Here is an 18,368-nt window from a genome sequence, read left to right on the forward strand (position 1 = left end):
CCGGCGAGACTTCCACAGGGTTATGTCAACAATAGTGCATCAAGCGCATAAACTCTAAAAACGCAAAAAAACGTAAGAAAAACACAAGAAAAAAAAAAAATAAATAAAAAAAAACAAGCCTGGTGTGCCCCTCAGACCCATTGTTTCCTTTATCGGGTCCCGTCTTATATGCTCGCCAAATTTATAGCAGCAAGGATTATTTCCCCTTTGATTGGGAAGAGCCCATATCGCGTTAAAACCGCACGTGAATTTGCAGCTTAAGTGAAGGACTTGGCAATAGCGGATGGTGAGTGTATGGTGTCCTTTGACGTCGTGTCACCAATGTGCCAATATCGGTAGCTGTTACTAATGTCATTGCACGCTAAGAGGATGACAGTAACCTTGCGCAGCGCACGTTGCTATCCTGCGAGGATATCGCAGAAGGGCTGAAATCATGTTTGAACGCCACCTTTTTTTCCTTTTGTGGTGTGTTTTACCAACAGGTGTTTGGTACGGCGATGGGTTCTCCGATCTCTGTGGTAGTGGAAAATGTAGTAATGGAAACAAATAAGGATAAGGCACTTGCCACTTTTGCGCATCCTCCCCGTTACTGGAAGCGTTATGTCGACGACACCTTCGCCATTGTTGATGCAGCACAGCTCCAGTTGTTCCTTAACCACATTAACCATGTGGAAGATTCTATCAATTCACTTTAGAAAAGGAAAGTGGTGGTACACTACCGCATTTAGATACAGAGGTTATCCGTGATGAGAATGGGTTGATCAGCACTCGTGTGTATCGCAAGACGCACACCAATCGGTACTTGTCGTTTAAGTCGGAACATCCGATACAGCTCATGACAGCGGCAGTGCGGTCGCTGATGGATAGAGCCGAGGCTCTGGTTTCCAGAGAAGAAGGCCGTGACAAAGAGATGAAGTTCATCAAGAATGCACTGCGGAAAAAATCTGTATCCGTCATGCATATTTAGAAGAAAGCCTGCGGTCAAGCCCCAGCAAGAAACAGCGTCAACTACCGGTACGATCGTTTTGCCATATGTTCCCGTTTTAACAGTCACGCTAAGGCGTATAATGTTGGACTATGGTATTGCGGTCTACACAAAGCCACATGGAACACTTGGCAGGATGGTGTCACACCCCATCGAGAAGAGTACGGCCCAACCCAAAGGCGTTGTGTATTACATTCCGTGTAAGGACTGCGGTGGAGCATATATTAGTGAAACCGGAAGAGCATTACAGACTCAGTTAAAAGAGCATCACCGCGACGTTGCAGCGAATAATGGCCAGAGGACAGCACTGACAAAACACGCTGCCACACTCGGCCATCGAGTTAACTTTGACGAGGTCCGATTCCTAGAGATGGAGGAAGGACACAAAAAACTTCTATTCCTGGAAACACTCCACATTCATAAAAACAACCATTGCGTGAATGACAAGGAGCAATGTGTTTACTTTCCAGCGGTTTACAACAACTTGTTTTCACAAAATCAAGGCAAAAATTAACATCAACCCCCTTATATTGCCTGATTGTTTTTACTTCCGCTCACCGTTGAAGTGTCCACCAACTGTGTTGTCATTGTGACAAGCTTATCAATGACGTAGAGCCAGATCACCGCCGGCATTTTTTACCGCTATCGTTTGCAGCATGTTGTGTTCTCCCCCTTTTTTCTTTTCTTTTATGTTTCATCGAGCGTCCCCACAAACAAGCCAAAGCCGACAGTTCAGTTGCACCTTACCTAATCGTAAAATCTGATTGTCAGTTTGTAAGGTATTTTTACATTTGCATTACTGTTGGTTAACTCCGTTGTTGTGTTGTTTTTTAGCGATACTGATGATGCCTGCACAGACAGGCGAAATATATATGTCGTAAAAACTTGAAACAGACAGACGACTTAGGATTATTTATCATTTTCTGCATTGATCCGTTACTGAGTCTCTGTCAGCCAAAAGGACTACACAGGCGATTCATAGAAATCAAACTCTCACTTGTTGTTAGTGTTACGCCCCGCTACACACCTGGTCACGTGACGATACAAGCGGTGCCGATGTTATCCATTCCCCTTTTTTGTGTTTTTCTTAACGTTTTTCTTGCGTTTTTGGTGTTTATGCGCATAATGCATTATTGTTGACATAACCCTAAGGACGTCTCGCCGGATGGCAGACGAAACGTCGGTATTAAATAAAACTTTAGAAACTTAGAGCAATTCTGATAAGTATTATGCATGACTGCACATGAGAAATTGGCGGGTAACGGGTAAACAATCTTACTTTGTTTATTTTCTTATAGGGCAAAGTTTAAGTGCATTTATTGTTCTGACACTTACTAGACGGAGAATGCCACTTGAAGGATAAATGTGGATATTTTCTTTATTTATAAATTGCACCTATCTAAATAATTTTAATGTGCGTAAAATTGCAATTGTACCAATGCTAAAGCAATACTTTTTGTTTTAACTCAAAATGAAAATCGCGGTAGGTTTAATTAAAACATACCAGCGATATGCCAGATTTAAGCAACAAAGTTTGCATTGTTACTGGAGCTTCACAGGGAATTGGACGAGGCATTGCTTTGCAGCTGGTGGAATGTGGTGCTACATGTTATGCAACTGGTCGAACTATAGAAAAACTCACTGAACTTAATCAAGAGGTAATGCCAGTCATTGGAAATTTAAAGAACTGTTCTTCTGGCATAAGTTTGCAAGATTTTTTAAAATTAAATTAGCATAGGCTACTTTGCAACACAACAACCTCACTTTTTTTTCTTTGCCAAGAGGAGTCCCATTTTCGGTATTTGAAACATAACAAACTGTTGTTATTTTTAAGTGTACTCTGGTGACGGGAGAATAAATTGTGTATGTTTTAAATTGATTAGTCTTAATTTTTGTTTCAGTGCAAATCAAGGGAAGCAAAAGGAAAACTTATTCCGGTACAGTGTGATCACAGTAATGATGATGATGTCCAACAACTATTTGCAAAAGTTGCAGCGGATCAAAATTCAAGATTGGACTTACTGGTCAATAATGCATATCAAGGTGCAGGGGTAAGTGCATGGGTGTATTGTTTTTTTGTGTGTACAAAAACTGGTGGTAACCTTTTTAGGTGTATAAACTTTAAAGAAGAAATATTTGTAAGAAGTTAAAAATGTAATCTCTATGCAGATATTAATAGAAAACCAAACAACAAGCTTTTGGGACATTGATCCATTTGAAATGTGGGATGCTGTAAACAACACTGGGCTAAGGTTTAAATTCTTTGTTCTTTGTAATATGGTGAAACATAGAAATACTATTTTATCGTGACTGCTCTTTTTTAGAAACTGTTATACTTGTGCCACTTTGGGTGCCAGAATGATGGTACCAAAAAGAAAAGGCCTAATTATAAACATTGGTTCATTTGGAGGTTTGACTTATATGGTTCAGCCCACATATGGCATTGGAAAGTGTGCTGTAAGACTTTGTCAAATTTTCCAAGTTTACTGAACCATTCATGAGCTTTTATGAAAACATTTAGAATGACCGCATGGCCAAGGACTGTGCTGTGGAATTGAAGGACAAAAATGTTGCATTTGTTTCGCTTTGGCCCAGTGCTGTAAAAACTGAACGAATGCTGGAATACAGTCAAAGGTTGGAAAATGAAAATCATAAGGATGCTGCGGTATAAAAGAAACTCCTGTTCAGTAACGTTAATATTTTAACTAGTATGTCCGTTTTAATTCCTCCCAATGCAGAAAACCAAATGGCTTGTGGACCATGGAGAAAGTCCAGAGTATGTTGGAAAATGTGTCAGTTACTTGTTTGCTGGTAGAATTTTTTTTAATTTTTTTATATTTTCATTTTATTGTATCTGTCAATTTGACTTGCAGAGAAAGATATTATGAAGCAGAGTGGAAAAGTTATTTTAACCTGTGATGTGGCTGCAAAGTACAACATATTTGATATTGATGGTAATTGTCTATTGCCCCATGCTGTTACATGGCACTTTGAATTGACAAAAATTTGTACTTAAATTGTAAATTTAATCTCCAATAAATTATTTTTTTATTTCAAAATATCAATTTTTATTGTTCATACAATGAGCCATAAACTTGAATTGATTTGAAACAACTAATGTAGGTTGACAAAGATCTATTCCTCTTTAGGTTCCACGCCAGCTAGTCCAAAGAGCTTCAGAATGATGTTAGCAGGGTCTGGTCTAATTTGGTTGAGTGAATACATACCAACCTGGGTCAAACTACCAACATGGATGTTTAAATGGTTATTGGGACTTGCTGCAGTTCCCCAAGAAAAAGTAAAGAGTAAATATGAATAATATTAACATGGGTATGGCAGATGGTACATAATTTGATAAAATTGTTAGAATGTGCTTTCAACATTAATACTTTCATGCTACCTACCGTTGTTACCTTCTTCATTACTTTATCATGCACATTTACTTGATCTGGCTGTGACTGTAAATTTTATTGATTGTGCACTTAGGTTATAGTCTGTTACAAAACAAGGCTCTTCCATCCTACTTCTGTTTTTAGTTTGTCTTGTTTTCCATTTCTTCAACAAATTGTTTGTGCTGTCATAAAAGTTTGCTTTTTGTTGTGATTTGCATGCAATTGAAGAAAAAGTAAACTTGTAATGACAATGACTGCTTATTAAGCATGAGCGGTAAATCACAGGGAGATCATCTATGCGTCTGGCCCTTTTTCCCGTCGCAATGCGTTGGACCCCAGACGAATATATCGTTATTGTGCGTTGGCTGTAGTTTTGTTGACAACTACACACCAACGAAACAAATATCAAAAAAGCACAATTGTTTTGTTTTTGTTGGCCTATCCACAAATAATTTACACGGATCTTCGCCACTGTTAGCAAGACAGTTGTAAAGCGTGGATGCTATTGAAGTCAAATATACTACGACAGCAATGCACGCATGATTGTGACGTCACATTTTCCGAAATCAAAAAGGATCAGGGTTTTACAACTCATGTGGACAACCGCTAGTTTGTATTATCAAACGTGAGGAAATAAGCTTCGAGTGAGACCGAATACTTCAGCAGCCATCGGTGCAACGAAGCGGCGACTTCCGCCGTCGGCGCCGATCATTCACGGGTGGGAGTGCTGTCGCCTTTTTGTCTGCTGCCATTTGACTGGTGTCGGCGCGCGTGTGTGCTTGCGCAAGATTGCGTTGCCAGACCAGCAGGGCGATGGCACCGATCGTATTGGATGTCGGCGCCATGTTCCCTTAACGGTCAACAGCGCAATGTGTTGCTGTCTGAAGCAGATAAGGTGCTGGCAGGTAATACAGCAGACGCAGTGGCAAGAGGTTGGGTAGTAAGTCAACTGTTGTTTTGCAAGCTGTAGCTGTAATTATTTGTTTGGCTAATTTTTAAGTGCACTTCATGTTTAAATGACTTTGGCTTTCAGCAATCGACTGATGAACCTGTACATGTTTTATCAAAACTAGGAACTAAAAAATGACGCAATTTAACCTAAAATTAATTGACTTAGTGCGGGGAAATCCTGCCTTGTACGACATGAGCTTGGTTTCATACAAAGATGATGAACTGAAACATGAAATCTGGCTCAACATTGCTAAGGAGGTTGGGGAAAGTGGTAAGACTAAAATATGTCAATTCTTTTGTATTATCACAGAAAGTGCATAAGGCCTTTAATGGGGGGTTTACTTTTAGCGTTTGTGGTATAGCCCCGAACAAATATTGGACCTAATAATTGCATGTGTTTTTAGTGGAAGTTTGCAGAAGAAGATGGAAGACATTTCGCACAAGATATAGAAAGGAATATCTAAAAACTGAAGCTAAGAATAAAGACGGTGAGCGACTTGCTAACAGCAAGTGGGCATATTATAAACTACTGGACTTTCTTCATGATCATCTGCGACCGATCGAGTTAGTATTTACGTGTAATAATATATTGGCCAAGTTAAAACCTTAATGTAACTTGTAATCTGCGAAAAAAGTCAAGTAAAATGTTAATACTGGTGCGTTTAACGTGCAGAAATGAACAAAATTGTCAGGATGGAAATTTAGAAAATGTCAAAGTCGAGCCAAATTATGACGATGATTTGATTGATTTGTTTGCAGGTAAATATTCTCTGTCATTGTTTTTCATTCATAGCGTACAAAAAGTTCTAAATTTTAGGATTTAAAATTGTATTGACATTTTTGCGCTTTGCACAGTTTAAATTGCCTGCAGTTTTAAGGTTTGCTGTGTTGTCTTCAGGGCGAAACGTTCAGGACATCTCTGCCAAATCGGAGGAAGCAACAGCCGAATATTCCTCATCCTACAAAAATTCGGAACATGACGAAGAATGTCTCTCACCAAATTTTTCACGCTACAAACGCCGGCGGTTTGATGACATCCCGCCAAGTATTTGGCAAACACTTGCACAAAACTGCAGCATTTTGAATCAGTTGGCAGACAGACAATTAGCCTATCAACGTAATGACGAAGCGGCTATTTTTGGCCAAGTCGTTGCAGCTAAAATGCGAAAGCTGAAGAACACCTCAAAAGTTGAACTTGGTATTTTGAAGATTCTAAACGACGAACTGGATTGCCAATGCCAGTCTACCTAGTATTTTCAGAAAAACACTACATAGCACAGTGCAATAAATTGATTTTTGTTCATCGGTTTTATTAATGTAGATTTTCTTATGTCCTTATTTCTGTCAGCGTTTTATCAACATACAACTAGCATAGTGTGCTGTTTGCATAACCTCAACGGTTTTTACTGCCGTCACCTACAAAGTCACGTTTGTTTGTGGAGTAAAACAAAAAAAATTTAAAATTCAAAATTATGAAAACGAACACACGTAGCGCTGTTGAATTATGACGCCACGCATTATTATCAAGGTTTTCGGCTTTGGTTTGGTTTGGCGTGAGAGGTGAGGCAAGACCGTGACGAGTTTTATTGAGCGCTGTTCAGCGAAATACGTCAGAACAGAAGTATAGCATTTGTGTATTAGTACTTGCCATGTAGATGCGCTGATCGGTTGTGACAAATACACATCGATAAACTGCTAAGTGCATCATGCGAACGTTAAACAGATCTTTGTATTTTGTTAAGTTTTCAGAGAGGAAAAGCTCGGAGATTAGGTTCTGGTACTGTTTAGGAAGATAACTTGTTGGACTATTAGGTAGTGTTAATATTTGCACCAAGAACTTCCATCATGCCCCAAGAGGTTGGCTGCTGCACCAAGTATTTCCTTTTCTCATTTAATGTTTTATTTTGGGTAAGTTTGTAACTGTTAATATTCAATTCCTATGTAAAGTATTACTGTACGTAAAAATAAGCTAGTCTATTAAATATATTGACTAGTATACAAAAAAATATTTCTACTATAAACAAATACTAACTTGCTAATTGAAAACTTTCCAATCTGGCAAGTACAAACACTTTTAATTTGAATCTAAAGATCTTACTGTTTTTAGATTGTTGGACTTGCTTTGCTTGGTGCAGGAATTTGGGCATGGAGTGAAAAAGTAGGAATTCTATCAGATTTTAAAATAAATATATATATTGGTTTCAATTTACCATGAACGTACATTTGGCATGTATATACCTATTGGATCACAGCAGTACATCTTAAAAGCTTTGTTTAAATAATTTTCGTTTGTAGTCTCATCCTATTAAAATAATATTGTTCATTCACGAATATTATTTTGACATAAAGATTGTGGCACTTAACAGGTAAAATGTTGTGATTTCAGGGTTTCTTCGACAACCTGTCGATTATCAGCTCTTTGCCCATTGACCCTGTGTTGATAATAATCATCATTGCGTTAGTGATGTTCATTCTCAGTTTTTCTGGCTGCATTGGATCCCTCAGGGAAAACATTGTCCTTCTGAAATTTGTAAGTCAAATGATATTTTGTTTAATTTGAGTGTAATTTGGATACCTTTTGTTACATAAGCCTATTATATTAGGAATAATTCTATGACTGTTAATTGTTGAAAAATTCATCATGGTTTGATATATTTTATGACTAATTTTGAGATGTTTATATACCACTTCTTGACCATAAGATAATCATTTTCCATGTTTCATTATATTGTATGTATATATATATATATATATGTACGTAATAATTGAGGAACTTTAAATTTGGTGGCATTCACATGCTAGAAATTATGTCAGACATGTCATTCATTATTAGCGAGGTATTTGAACTGGTTGATAAATGTTGAATGTGTTTTTGGTATAACTGAAATGTTCTATACAAATGTAATGACAGTTAGTTTTTGTTTAAAGAAAGGATAGAGTTTGACTGCAATTCAATACTCATTGTTTTCCATATATACATATTCCTTTTTTGCTAAGTTCTAAATGCATTCTGTGACTACCCTGTATGTGAATTATTCATGTTTTGGTTGGTTGCAGTTTGTTGTGTAATTTACAAAAGGTGAATGAGAATTGTATTACTGTAAAAGTAGCTGATATTAAATATCTGTGCCGTAATCATCCTAGGTGCATGCACCAATGTCTGACATGAAACACATAAACTCTAATGGTCTCTATTCTATAAAGTTTAAGGTTTACATAAATATAAAACTTTTAAATCTATAAAAACTTTATGTGGCAATATACCAGATTATTTTTGTGCGTTTTAATAAACAAATGTACTGTGTACGATCAATTAAAAAGTATATTTCAAAAACACAAAAATATACAATATTGCATTAATGGCATATAATTCATAAACATGTAATTTAAAGCATCTATGGCCATTGGCCACTGTTTTCCACACGGATGTTGACCCTTTGGTGTTCTCTTGCCCTGCTGGTTGTTGTTGCTAAATTTATCCCACCTGTGTTGTGGCGTAAACGCGCCCAGTGCGGTATTAACGTCATGTAATTTACGCTTCTACTGATCTTCCTGTCGTCATTGTCCAGCGCACAAGCGCTCATCCTGATTTGCTGTTAATCTTCACGTGACTTTTATACGCCTGTTGTTTGTGCGCACCCCGTTTTCGTTGTCCCGTTGGTCGTCGTCATATGTATGTCTGTGACTACCCATAGTAACGACCCGGTTATCAATTTTGCAAAAGTTTTAAATTCTACACAGAAATGGGAGATCTAGTATCGTTTTTAGTCATATTGACGTTTTTCAATCAAATATATATGTCGTGTATATACATCTGGTACAGGAAAAAGGCCTTGTCACATATGACGGGACGGTTGTGTTGGTACAGTAATTGCGGTGTTGAAATATTCTAATATGCTTATCAGAGCAAACATGTTACAAGGTTGTAATTAGTTAAATTTGTTCCGCACTGTGTCTAAATCTGGTTCACAGTATGATTGGTGGGCACTGAACTAATTTACGCTCGACAATATACGTCACAATGAAGTATGTATATAATGACGTGCTTGCCTTATGTGTAGCAATGAGTCAGTTGGCCATTACAGGCCCTCCCAAAAGTAACGTGTTGTGTTGTATTCGGCAGAATTTTTGACTTATCCTCTCTCACGTAAATTCGTGTGTCAATATGCGCCCTGCTTTGTTCTGGCGATTTGTAAGCTTATCAAAATCAACTTTCACTTTTATCTGACATCATAAAACTTTATAGCCGATGAAAAATGACCCGTTTTATGTTTCCTCTTTATTCATTTAGTGTATTTGCGTTTAGCCGACATGAACAGAGATTCCGACTTAACCACGCTATCTATAAGTTATATTCGAACCTACACAACCTACTCTGTGCTAAATCGTGGACATTTGTATAAGCCATAGTGTTTAATAGTGACCCGTTTGGGTTACAGGGCCCACTTCTGTCTTCGTATAAGCTTCTTGTTCAATTAATTCAACATGATCCTATTTAGAATAATAGGCTTGCAAGTATGTACCGTATGTTGACGATGTTATTAAACAATTTCTTTTCATAGTTTTCGGTATGTCTGGGTGTTATATTCTTTGCCGAACTGGTTGCTGGAATTCTTGGATTCGTATACAAGGACTGGTTTCATCAGCAGTTCGCAACCTTCGTTAACAAGACCATCAAAGGATACAGAGATGACCCCGATTTACAAAATATCATTGACTTCTCTCAAGAATATGTAAGTTTATAAGATGTCTTATCGCTAAGATTTTAAATCCCATTTTTCATTCTTGGCCAAATTAGGCGGTTTATTATATATTTTTTGTATTGTGGTGGAAACATCAGACTTTGATTGTCAGGTATTATATCACTAAGAACCAATTTAATATTATCGGTTGAAAAGTAGGTGTCATTTTCCGGCATTTAACGGAGTAAAAGCGATTTTGTCTATTCCCAAGCCCGACCCTGCCTACAAGCCAGACTAGGCAATAAACGGCCACTAGAATTCGAAGCACTCGTAACACACCGTAACACCCTTATTACGTCACAATTGTCAAACACTAGGTCCCTTTATATACAACCGCCTCTCCTTTGCCTTAGCTTTTATGTTGTGGTGGCGACTCGGGCGTGAACGATTGGGACAACAACGTGTACTTCAACTGCACCTCCAGCATTCTCGTTAACGACGTTCCCTTCACACCGGTCGAATCGTGCGGTGTCCCCTTCAGTTGTTGCATTAAGCAGAGTATGACCGATGTTGTGAACACACAGTGTGGATACGGAACGAGGGAACCGAAAGTTTCGGTATGTGTTTGTGCAAGCCGTTATAACTCCGAAGTTGCGGTGAACAAATCAAACTCATTGGTACAAGTTGGCCCTCTTAAACGCTTTAGACCGACTCCTTGCTTCCGCATACACTTTCACAGGCTGCTGATTTGAAGCTAATCGCCGCGCGCGAAATTCGCTTGTTGATCTTGCAAAATATAAATAAAATACGAAAACCATATAACAATGTCGTTTGTGTCAACCACGTTAATAACGAGGACCAGTTATTGCCAATTAATTTGGTTAATTGTCTGATGTAATCTAATTAATGTACTATGTAGCCAGTCCATGAAAAATACTGGTGCATGTGTATAACGATTGATTTGCTGTTACTGCAGGCAGCTGAACAGGTGAAAATCATCCATACATCAGGCTGCATAGCAAGTTTTGAAGACTGGCTGAAAACCAACCTCTATATGGTGGCTGGAATTTTCATAGGTGTCGCTCTTGTACAGGTTTGTGTTTGTATTGCTGTATATATATAAAAGACGACACAGTTTGGTGTGCCGTCATGCATTTGTGTGCATGTAGTTTTTTTTTTAAATCTGTCACCCCCGTTTTGAACTGATTTCAATGTTTCCAACCTTGATGTTGTACATAGGCGATGTTTGTGTTACGCTTGTATTTATTTCCTCATGATTAATATACAGAATGGTTGGCAAATGTAATAAACTGGCATACTGCATTTCATGCCCTCAAAAAAAATGTTGTAATAGTTTCGACCCATTTAGGCCAGGCTGTATTTTTATACATACAAATAGACAAATTTTGTCCCATCTTTGCAGATCATTCCGATATGCTTCGCGCAGAACCTCATCAGCGACATCGAAGCTGTCAAAGCCGGATGGTAGTATTCAATTCTTCTACGTATACCGTAGAGTAGCTTGCCAGTTGGCATTTGCCGCTCGTGCAACGTGTCATCAACCCCTGTGGGGAGTGCTAATTCACTAACCACCCCCTAATACAACTGCATGTACCCTTTAACATAATTATTCAAAGCTTGCTTTGTGCCGTAGCGTTTTTTGCGCAAGTGTGGTTTGTGCCTATTTCGTATCGGTTTGATTTTGCATCTCCCCTTGCACAAAACCTAGAGTGACGTTGATCTGGCGTAATATCATCTTTAAATTTAATAATCTCCTACCGCTGAGGCAACACGATTTTCAGTTAATTTTTGCAACACACCCACAATCTCTCTGCGTAAACATAAGTGGCATCGTAGATTCATTAATTTTCGTGCAGAATTATTGAAAAAATGTCCGTGTAGTTTCCAGAAATCCCTCTGCAATATTCTAGTTTTCAAGTCTATAACCAAACGCCCGTGTTACATCACCCTGATCATGGCGGTATATTCAATTAACGGAAGTCGGGTTTTTCACAGAGCCGCTTAACCTGCAGCTACGGGAGGCACGTTTTTTAAGTTCGTTGAAGGCACCTGAGCCATAAACCCACGAGCTATTCATTACACAAAGCGCCCTGTTTTAATTTGCCCAATTTTTAATTTACAGCGTTATTTCACCATAGTGGCATTTGCTACATTCGTACCATAACTTATATGTTTTTAGCTGCGCAAAATCGCACACAAGTAGTTAACAATGTTCTAGACTCAATGTTGGCATCGCTATTATACCATCCCATGTAGATAATTACCTAACACAAATGCGTAAACCAACTTTTTTGTTTGTACCCTGTTAGCGCATCATTATGTGTAAATCAACTTTAGCATGACACTATCATTCCCGTCATTGCAAAACTAACGCATAGAGTTGAATGAATTGTGCATCAAGATTTTAGATTATGTAAAACGAATCGTTCCCAATGTAAATATCCGCATTTTATATTGTAGAAATCCGCTGATTCCGTCTACACAACAATTTCGGCTCCCAAAACTTACTCTTGACGTTTATAGGCCGGGTGGGGGCAGCACACATTCCACCCATTTTTAATGATTTTGCTTTAAAAAATGATCAACGATCGGCCTTTAAAGAAAAGAACTATTTTTTACTAACAGTGCCGGCGACAACCTAATCAATAATAACACCATTTCTTGGTTTCTTGCTGTGTTGCTTTATGTGATTATATCTTACCTTGTGATCTTTGCTTGTGTTTTTGGTAGCTCTACAGCTCGTAGTTGCTATAATCGCTGTCCTTGTCTATATCCTTCTGTAGCCTTTTGCTTTCTTGCTTCGTGTGCGAATTCGAATGCTACGCCATGGCTTTTTTGAGCTATTTCATGTCATGGTGGACTAGAATTCACTTTGTGATACCTCAAATCATTATTTGACATGACTGATGGAGTTTGACTGTTTGTACTAATTACTATTACCTGTGTTACATGGCCAGGTCACATTTACCGGTCCGACAGGTTGACAACCAGGTCTGCTTTTCAACAAATGCTTAATTTCCAAGGCAGGCGCAGCAACTGACGCAGCACTTGCTGTGATGGACAGACATCTAATCACAGATACTATGTTTTGCTTCATGGAGGATGATGAGATGAATGTTACCGAATGATGACTGATGACGATAACAATTTGAGTTGCATTGATTGGTTATGTCCGTGTGTTGTGTTCAGTTGTGCTCGATGCTGCCGGCCAAGAACTACAGAAAAATATTCTCAGTGTTACGTTAACGGTTTACTACAGAAGAACTAGACATCCCTTTTGTAACCCAGAACGCTAACAAAATTGTGAACAATTTGTTTTCTGTTGTGTCACTTTGTATATGATTATTGATATGATTATTGTCATTTCCCTGTATTTCCATACATTTTATATTGCATTGTTTTACTTTTTGCCTACTTGTGCACGCGTCTAGCCATGACTGAGGTAATGTTTTTCTTTAACACAGGCCGTTATATAACTTTACTTAATTTGGTTTTGAGTTTGATATTGTACTTACCGTTTGCGACATAGTAATCTCTCGAATTGTACTTTTTTGTTGGACACTGTCATTGACTTTTTTGGAGTGTGGAAAAAGACCACATAGACAGCTTAACTGCTGCGAAGACAGATCATTTTTGTAACAACCGACTCATTGTTTTGTTTACGAATTTCTTTTTACCGTCTTCGGATTATTGGTTTATGAACTCAATTGGTTGTTGATATTCTTGCTACATCATTATCTTTAAAGCCATTTACGCTCCTTGTACAGTGCACACACTGTGTTTAATTTACCATCATACATTATATAAGTAGGCGGCACCCACCCTGCTTCATATTTTCCAGATTATTGCAGTAGCAGCAACAGAAAAATACAGTTGTTAGTTAAGTTCCTCTGTGAAAGTATCACATATTTCATTAAAGGTATAAAATTATTGAGGTGTAAACCCAAAGTGAATATTAATACCGAGAGAGGCGTAGTTGTGGCAGTTACATCACACACATTGTCTATTTTAGCAGGTTGACGAGATATCACGTACGATTTTATTTTTATTCTAAATTCCTTGCTGTGACGTAACAAACTCAATGCAAGCGTGTATTCACAGGCTCGCTGAGAGTTGGTCGCGAATTGAGGTTTTCATGAGGCGAGACAGCGAGTTGCAGATTCGGTATCAGTCGGAAGACAGCAGGACTTGGCGTAGACATGACGACCGCCTTCCTTTCGACTCCAAAGACTGGGAAGCGAATGAGCGACAGCTGCAGCACTTTTTCTGCAATTTGCCTCAAAACGAAAATTGGGATGACTTCCCTGAGGTTTCCAATAGTGATCTCAGTGTGAATGTCGACAAGACTCCACCAAACGAATTGAGTGTTTCTGTTTGATGTCCATCCCTGCGTTTGTTTAATAAAAAATTGTATGATGCTGACAGCTTACATATTTTTGTCAGGAGAAATTTTGCATATCGCAATTAACTAAGCTGTAGGCTATTCACATTTGAACTATTGGTAGGTGAAGTAATATTTCTATGTAGCATTGTTGGCAGACTTAACAGCTATAAGTTTACAGAAATAATTAAAAACAATTATTTGCGTCAATGTTATAAGTCAGTTATTATAATTTGCAGGCAAAACCTGCAATAAATAACTAGATAAAATTATGTATAGTTTGCATAGGACTTCGTCTACAGATAAATAAAATAAAAACACGCTGCATTTTCTTGTTCTGAACGCAGCTAACGAAAACACGTTTCGAGTGATTAAACACGGTTTCTCCAAATTGATTTAAGCAATTTAAATGAGTAATTGGCCATAAATAGTCAAGTTGTTTGCAACGTGGTTCAGTTGAAGAAGTTTTTGTTGTAATAAGTTCCATTAACCTGAGTTATGTTTGCTTTCGCCTTGTAAGTATTTCTAAATGAAGATGATAGTTTTGTTTTTAAATGACTAATGGTCATTAATTTCGTTTTTTCAGATGCTTTTGTTTGCTGTTCTCGCCAGAAGTTGAAAGTGCAGGTTATTATTAGTAAACTTAATTCATGCAAAACTACGCGATTATGTTCCATTCTATGTGGTAGTTTTCATGTTACTGGAGATTTGTGAAACCATATAACATGTGTGCAAAGTGTATTTTTTTAAAGATGATTCTGTACAAGTGGACCAGCGGGTTGTAATTCTTCCCACATTCTGTGATCCAAACCCCTGCTTGAATGGAGGCGTGTGTGAACTTACGGAAGACAAAATAGGTTCAAAGTACGTAATTTTTCATTTCACGTAACATGTATTTGGGGTCGTAAAATAAAAATATTAACAAATAATTTACTATACAAAGAAAAGCACTTGGTTATGTTGATGCTGTTTATAGCCGTCGAATTTGTACTAGTTTGGGCCGCAAGTCTTAAATCGTTCAGGCTTGAGATCTTGATGGTTTAACATCTTTTACAGGTGTAATTGCGCGGTAGAGTGGTACGGAGTCGTGTGCAGCAAACAACTACTTTTGCTGTGTGAACCAAATCCCTGTTTCAACGGAGCAACCTGCCAAGCACATAGTGTCAATAACGTCACGTAATAACCTTTCTATATACAGGTGTATAAAGCTTTGCAAGTGTATTTTTTCAAAGCTGTACATGCGCTAACGGATGGCAAGGGGAGCTTTGTGAGGATAAGATGGTGTTGGACGACGACGCTTTTGGGCCATGCGTTCCTGACCCATGCAATAACCGTTGCGAGTGCAGACTTTCGTGTAAACATGAATACGGTTACGTGTGCGTCAGCGAAAGCGGGTACATGGGGAAGGACTGTAACATTGGTGAGTTGTGCTTAATCAACTTTTTGGCACGTTCTGATTTGGTGTGTTGCAATTAAGTGTTCAAAGAAAAACATCGGCTATAGCAGATACAAAAACAAAATTGATAAAAACAATGGCTCGAGACGAAATTGATGACATTTTTTGTACATGCACTGGACCTCTTAAAACTATAATCCATAAACGGGCGGTGTCCTGAAATACGCTTTTTGGCAACCTTTACTTTTCTACTGTAGCAATGCCACGAGTTTCTTGCTTGGAATCGGAGATTGTGATCGATATTTCGAAACAATTCTATGATCAGTTCGACGATCGGATTCGCAACGCATACATGTACATCGCTCCTTCGGATAGCAAAACATCCAAGTCAAACGAAATTGAATGCCAAGGTTTGGTGACTTGCATTTTTGCAATTTAATGAGAATATCTTTTGGATAGAGATCGCCCAAATTCGTACCAATCGTTATCCCGACCGCTGGCAACAAACTTAAACTTAAAGACGCGTCTTTGGGTTATTTCGGGCAAACTTCTGCGGCTGTGAAAGCTATCTTTATCTAGATATCACTCTTATGACTTACAGTGAAACCTTTATTTTAAAAAGTATTTTTGTAAACCACCTTTTAAGTATTACTGTAAATAGCTTCCCTGATTGGTAACTTCATGGAAGTCAGCATTAAACTTCCTTTCACCGACTGCGGGACATCCGTGAGCAAGTCCAGGAGCAATTCGAGCGCTGTGGCTTTCGAAAACCGCCTTTGGATCAACAGAGGTGGCAACGAAGGCTTCGATATGCCTGTGCCTGTTCTGGACTTCACTTGTCTCTATGACCGAACCTACTCCGTCATGTCATCACTCGTTCCAATGTAAGTAACCCAAGATGAAGTGGGTGAATATTAGATGGAGCTCAATTCATTTGTTTTGCAATTTTTATAGGATCGACAATGTGGATCGCCAGGTGACTCGATCCGGTAACTTTGGCTTGCACTACGGCCTGTGTAAAGTCCCAGTATGTTCAAACGTAGATTTAGTCTGTCCAGACATTTATCGGGTTGGAGTCGACGGTCAACCAGCAGTTTACACAGTTGGGCAAATGATTCATTTTCATATCAATGTCCTTACGCGACAGGTGAATACAAAACCTAAATTGTGTTGAAAGCTGTTGCAAAACAACTGATAGCAACGCCATCATTTTTCTTTCAGGACTTGTTGTTCCAAAAGACTTTGATAAGCACACTAGATGAGATGTTTCTTTCCTGCAATGATGACCCGTTTCAGCCAATGTTGGCAATGATCTCTGCAAAAGGGTAAAATCATATTCATCAGTCGCAGTTGTATCAGCTCTGTCGTCTTAAACCAAATGTTTTATGAATTATACTGAAACTGCTTTTTGTAGTTGTCCGGTTCGTGAGGAGTTTCCAGTGTCGCTTTCGTCAGGCCTGGTTGAAAATCCGCAATCTGCTTGCGCCACATTCCAAGTACCTCGCGTGACATCAAGCGGTTGTCAAACATTGTACTTACACGCCAAACTACGTCTGTGCGACAAAGACAAACTTCGCGTAAGTTACCCAAGTCTGGGGGGGTATAACGCTGGTACCTAATAAAAGACTTAAAATGATATTGTCGGAAGTCCGTTAAAATTTCCTTATTAATAGGCATGCCAAAACGATGCAAGTGTTCTATATTGTCTTTCTGACAACTCTGACAACTCCGCTCGAAGGAGGCGATCAATTACTCAGGACGAAACCCAGTTCCTTCTGATCGGACCCATAAACATTAGGACATTAGCTAAAGGAAAATCTTTGGAGAGTCTACACCTTGGTGACGGATATGGCGGTGTGATCACTCTCGAAGAGCTGGATAATCATCTCGTCGTTTCCTCACAGAAGCCGGAAGCGTTGGAACCAATTGCAAACTCCAGTACGTTTTTAATTGTTTTTTTTTACAGAGATTTGAAAACACGGCCTGTAAGGAACTTTCTCTGTTAATAGGTGTCCACGTTCTACAAATTCTCGGATTCATAACAATTGCGGTGTGCTTGGGTGCGGCTCTTTTGTACGTTATTTCGAAAGTCTTCGTCCGTCGTCGAGAAACTAATCCCATGATGAAAATGCACGCCACCTCTGCGTGACAAATTCGTATAATTTAAAATTTTCATTTGTTTATTCGTAGTTTTATCTATGATGTCAACAGTGAAGTAAATACATCATTTTGATGCAAAAATCAGATTTGTCTCCGAATACTGATTTTCCCTGAAAGCATGCTATAAAAAAAACAGCAGGCAGATTATAATAAGACATATTCCAGCAAAACATTTCTATACTCGTGCAATCCAAGCGTAAGACCTTAAAAACTGCAGACTGCCATTCTATGTAAAATTTGTGATCAAACTTCTATAAAACTGCGGCTAAATACTTCCCGATGTTCATCAAACGTTTACCAACATTATGGAAGTGTCATTTGAAGTAAAGAATGAATCCAAACTCGTTGTAAAACATCTTGCGAGCTGAAATCACGTTTTTTTATTTTCCTTCATATGAAA

The 18,368-nt window shown here is 38.5% G+C and overlaps 4 protein-coding genes across 6 annotated transcripts; all 4 read left to right on the top strand.

The window, feature by feature from the left end:
* The first annotated feature begins 2,438 nt into the window (after window positions 1–2,438).
* On the top strand, window positions 2,439–4,631 carry LOC145894754 (dehydrogenase/reductase SDR family member 1-like). Its single transcript, XM_082983401.1, has 8 exons — window positions 2,439–2,643; window positions 2,887–3,036; window positions 3,155–3,237; window positions 3,310–3,442; window positions 3,507–3,650; window positions 3,724–3,796; window positions 3,859–3,939; window positions 4,135–4,631. The coding sequence occupies exons 1-8, from the start codon at window positions 2,497–2,499 to the stop codon at window positions 4,302–4,304; spliced, it is 981 nt and encodes a 326-aa protein (XP_082839527.1). The 5' UTR covers window positions 2,439–2,496; the 3' UTR covers window positions 4,305–4,631.
* A 794-nt stretch (window positions 4,632–5,425) lies between these two features.
* On the top strand, window positions 5,426–6,669 carry LOC145895300 (uncharacterized). 2 transcript variants are annotated; one of them, XM_082984090.1, is made up of 4 exons: window positions 5,426–5,599; window positions 5,733–5,896; window positions 6,021–6,087; window positions 6,227–6,669. In XM_082984090.1, exons 1-4 carry the CDS (start codon window positions 5,461–5,463, stop codon window positions 6,577–6,579), a joined length of 723 nt encoding a protein of 240 aa, XP_082840216.1. In that variant the 5' UTR covers window positions 5,426–5,460; the 3' UTR covers window positions 6,580–6,669. The 2 variants fall into 2 exon arrangements, with proteins under 2 accessions (XP_082840216.1, XP_082840215.1); XM_082984089.1 differs by having other exon boundaries at window positions 5,733–5,892; window positions 6,002–6,087.
* A 390-nt stretch (window positions 6,670–7,059) lies between these two features.
* LOC145895364 (tetraspanin-5-like) lies at window positions 7,060–13,852 on the top strand. 2 transcript variants are annotated; one of them, XM_082984160.1, is made up of 8 exons: window positions 7,060–7,236; window positions 7,436–7,486; window positions 7,715–7,858; window positions 9,891–10,061; window positions 10,424–10,627; window positions 10,987–11,103; window positions 11,434–11,495; window positions 12,492–13,852. In XM_082984160.1, coding segments are annotated over exons 1-8 (813 nt in total). In that variant the 5' UTR covers window positions 7,060–7,173; the 3' UTR covers window positions 12,493–13,852. The 2 variants fall into 2 exon arrangements, with proteins under 2 accessions (XP_082840286.1, XP_082840285.1); XM_082984159.1 differs by having other exon boundaries at window positions 13,055–13,852.
* A 1,838-nt stretch (window positions 13,853–15,690) lies between these two features.
* Window positions 15,691–17,957, top strand: LOC145895512 (uncharacterized). Its single transcript, XM_082984318.1, has 8 exons — window positions 15,691–15,832; window positions 16,066–16,218; window positions 16,470–16,692; window positions 16,763–16,955; window positions 17,030–17,133; window positions 17,223–17,385; window positions 17,482–17,746; window positions 17,818–17,957. Exons 1-8 carry the CDS (start codon window positions 15,691–15,693, stop codon window positions 17,955–17,957), a joined length of 1,383 nt encoding a protein of 460 aa, XP_082840444.1.
* Window positions 17,958–18,368: the final 411 nt, after the last annotated feature.

The sequence above is a fragment of the Ascidia mentula genome, chromosome 3 (assembly GCF_947561715.1).
Source record: "Ascidia mentula chromosome 3, kaAscMent1.1, whole genome shotgun sequence".
NCBI lineage: Eukaryota > Metazoa > Chordata > Ascidiacea > Phlebobranchia > Ascidiidae > Ascidia > Ascidia mentula.

Coding starts and splice junctions, on each gene's coding strand:
- LOC145894754 (XM_082983401.1), top strand. CDS start 2,497: ATGCCAGATTTAAGCAACAAAGTTTGCATTGTTACTGGAGCTTCACAG. Junction 2,644..2,886: donor TCACTGAACTTAATCAAGAG/GTAATGCCAGTC, acceptor TTTTTGTTTCAG/TGCAAATCAAGGGAAGCAAA. Junction 3,238..3,309: donor GTAAACAACACTGGGCTAAG/GTTTAAATTCTT, acceptor GCTCTTTTTTAG/AAACTGTTATACTTGTGCCA.
- LOC145895300 (XM_082984089.1), top strand. CDS start 5,461: ATGACGCAATTTAACCTAAAATTAATTGACTTAGTGCGGGGAAATCCT. Junction 5,600..5,732: donor TAAGGAGGTTGGGGAAAGTG/GTAAGACTAAAA, acceptor ATGTGTTTTTAG/TGGAAGTTTGCAGAAGAAGA. Junction 5,893..6,001: donor GATCATCTGCGACCGATCGA/GTTAGTATTTAC, acceptor TTTAACGTGCAG/AAATGAACAAAATTGTCAGG.
- LOC145895364 (XM_082984159.1), top strand. CDS start 7,174: ATGCCCCAAGAGGTTGGCTGCTGCACCAAGTATTTCCTTTTCTCATTT. Junction 7,487..7,714: donor TTTGGGCATGGAGTGAAAAA/GTAGGAATTCTA, acceptor TTGTGATTTCAG/GGTTTCTTCGACAACCTGTC. Junction 11,496..13,054: donor GAAGCTGTCAAAGCCGGATG/GTAGTATTCAAT, acceptor TTAATTTCCAAG/GCAGGCGCAGCAACTGACGC.
- LOC145895512 (XM_082984318.1), top strand. CDS start 15,691: ATGGTGTTGGACGACGACGCTTTTGGGCCATGCGTTCCTGACCCATGC. Junction 16,219..16,469: donor AAACGAAATTGAATGCCAAG/GTTTGGTGACTT, acceptor TACTGTAAATAG/CTTCCCTGATTGGTAACTTC. Junction 17,747..17,817: donor GGAACCAATTGCAAACTCCA/GTACGTTTTTAA, acceptor CTCTGTTAATAG/GTGTCCACGTTCTACAAATT.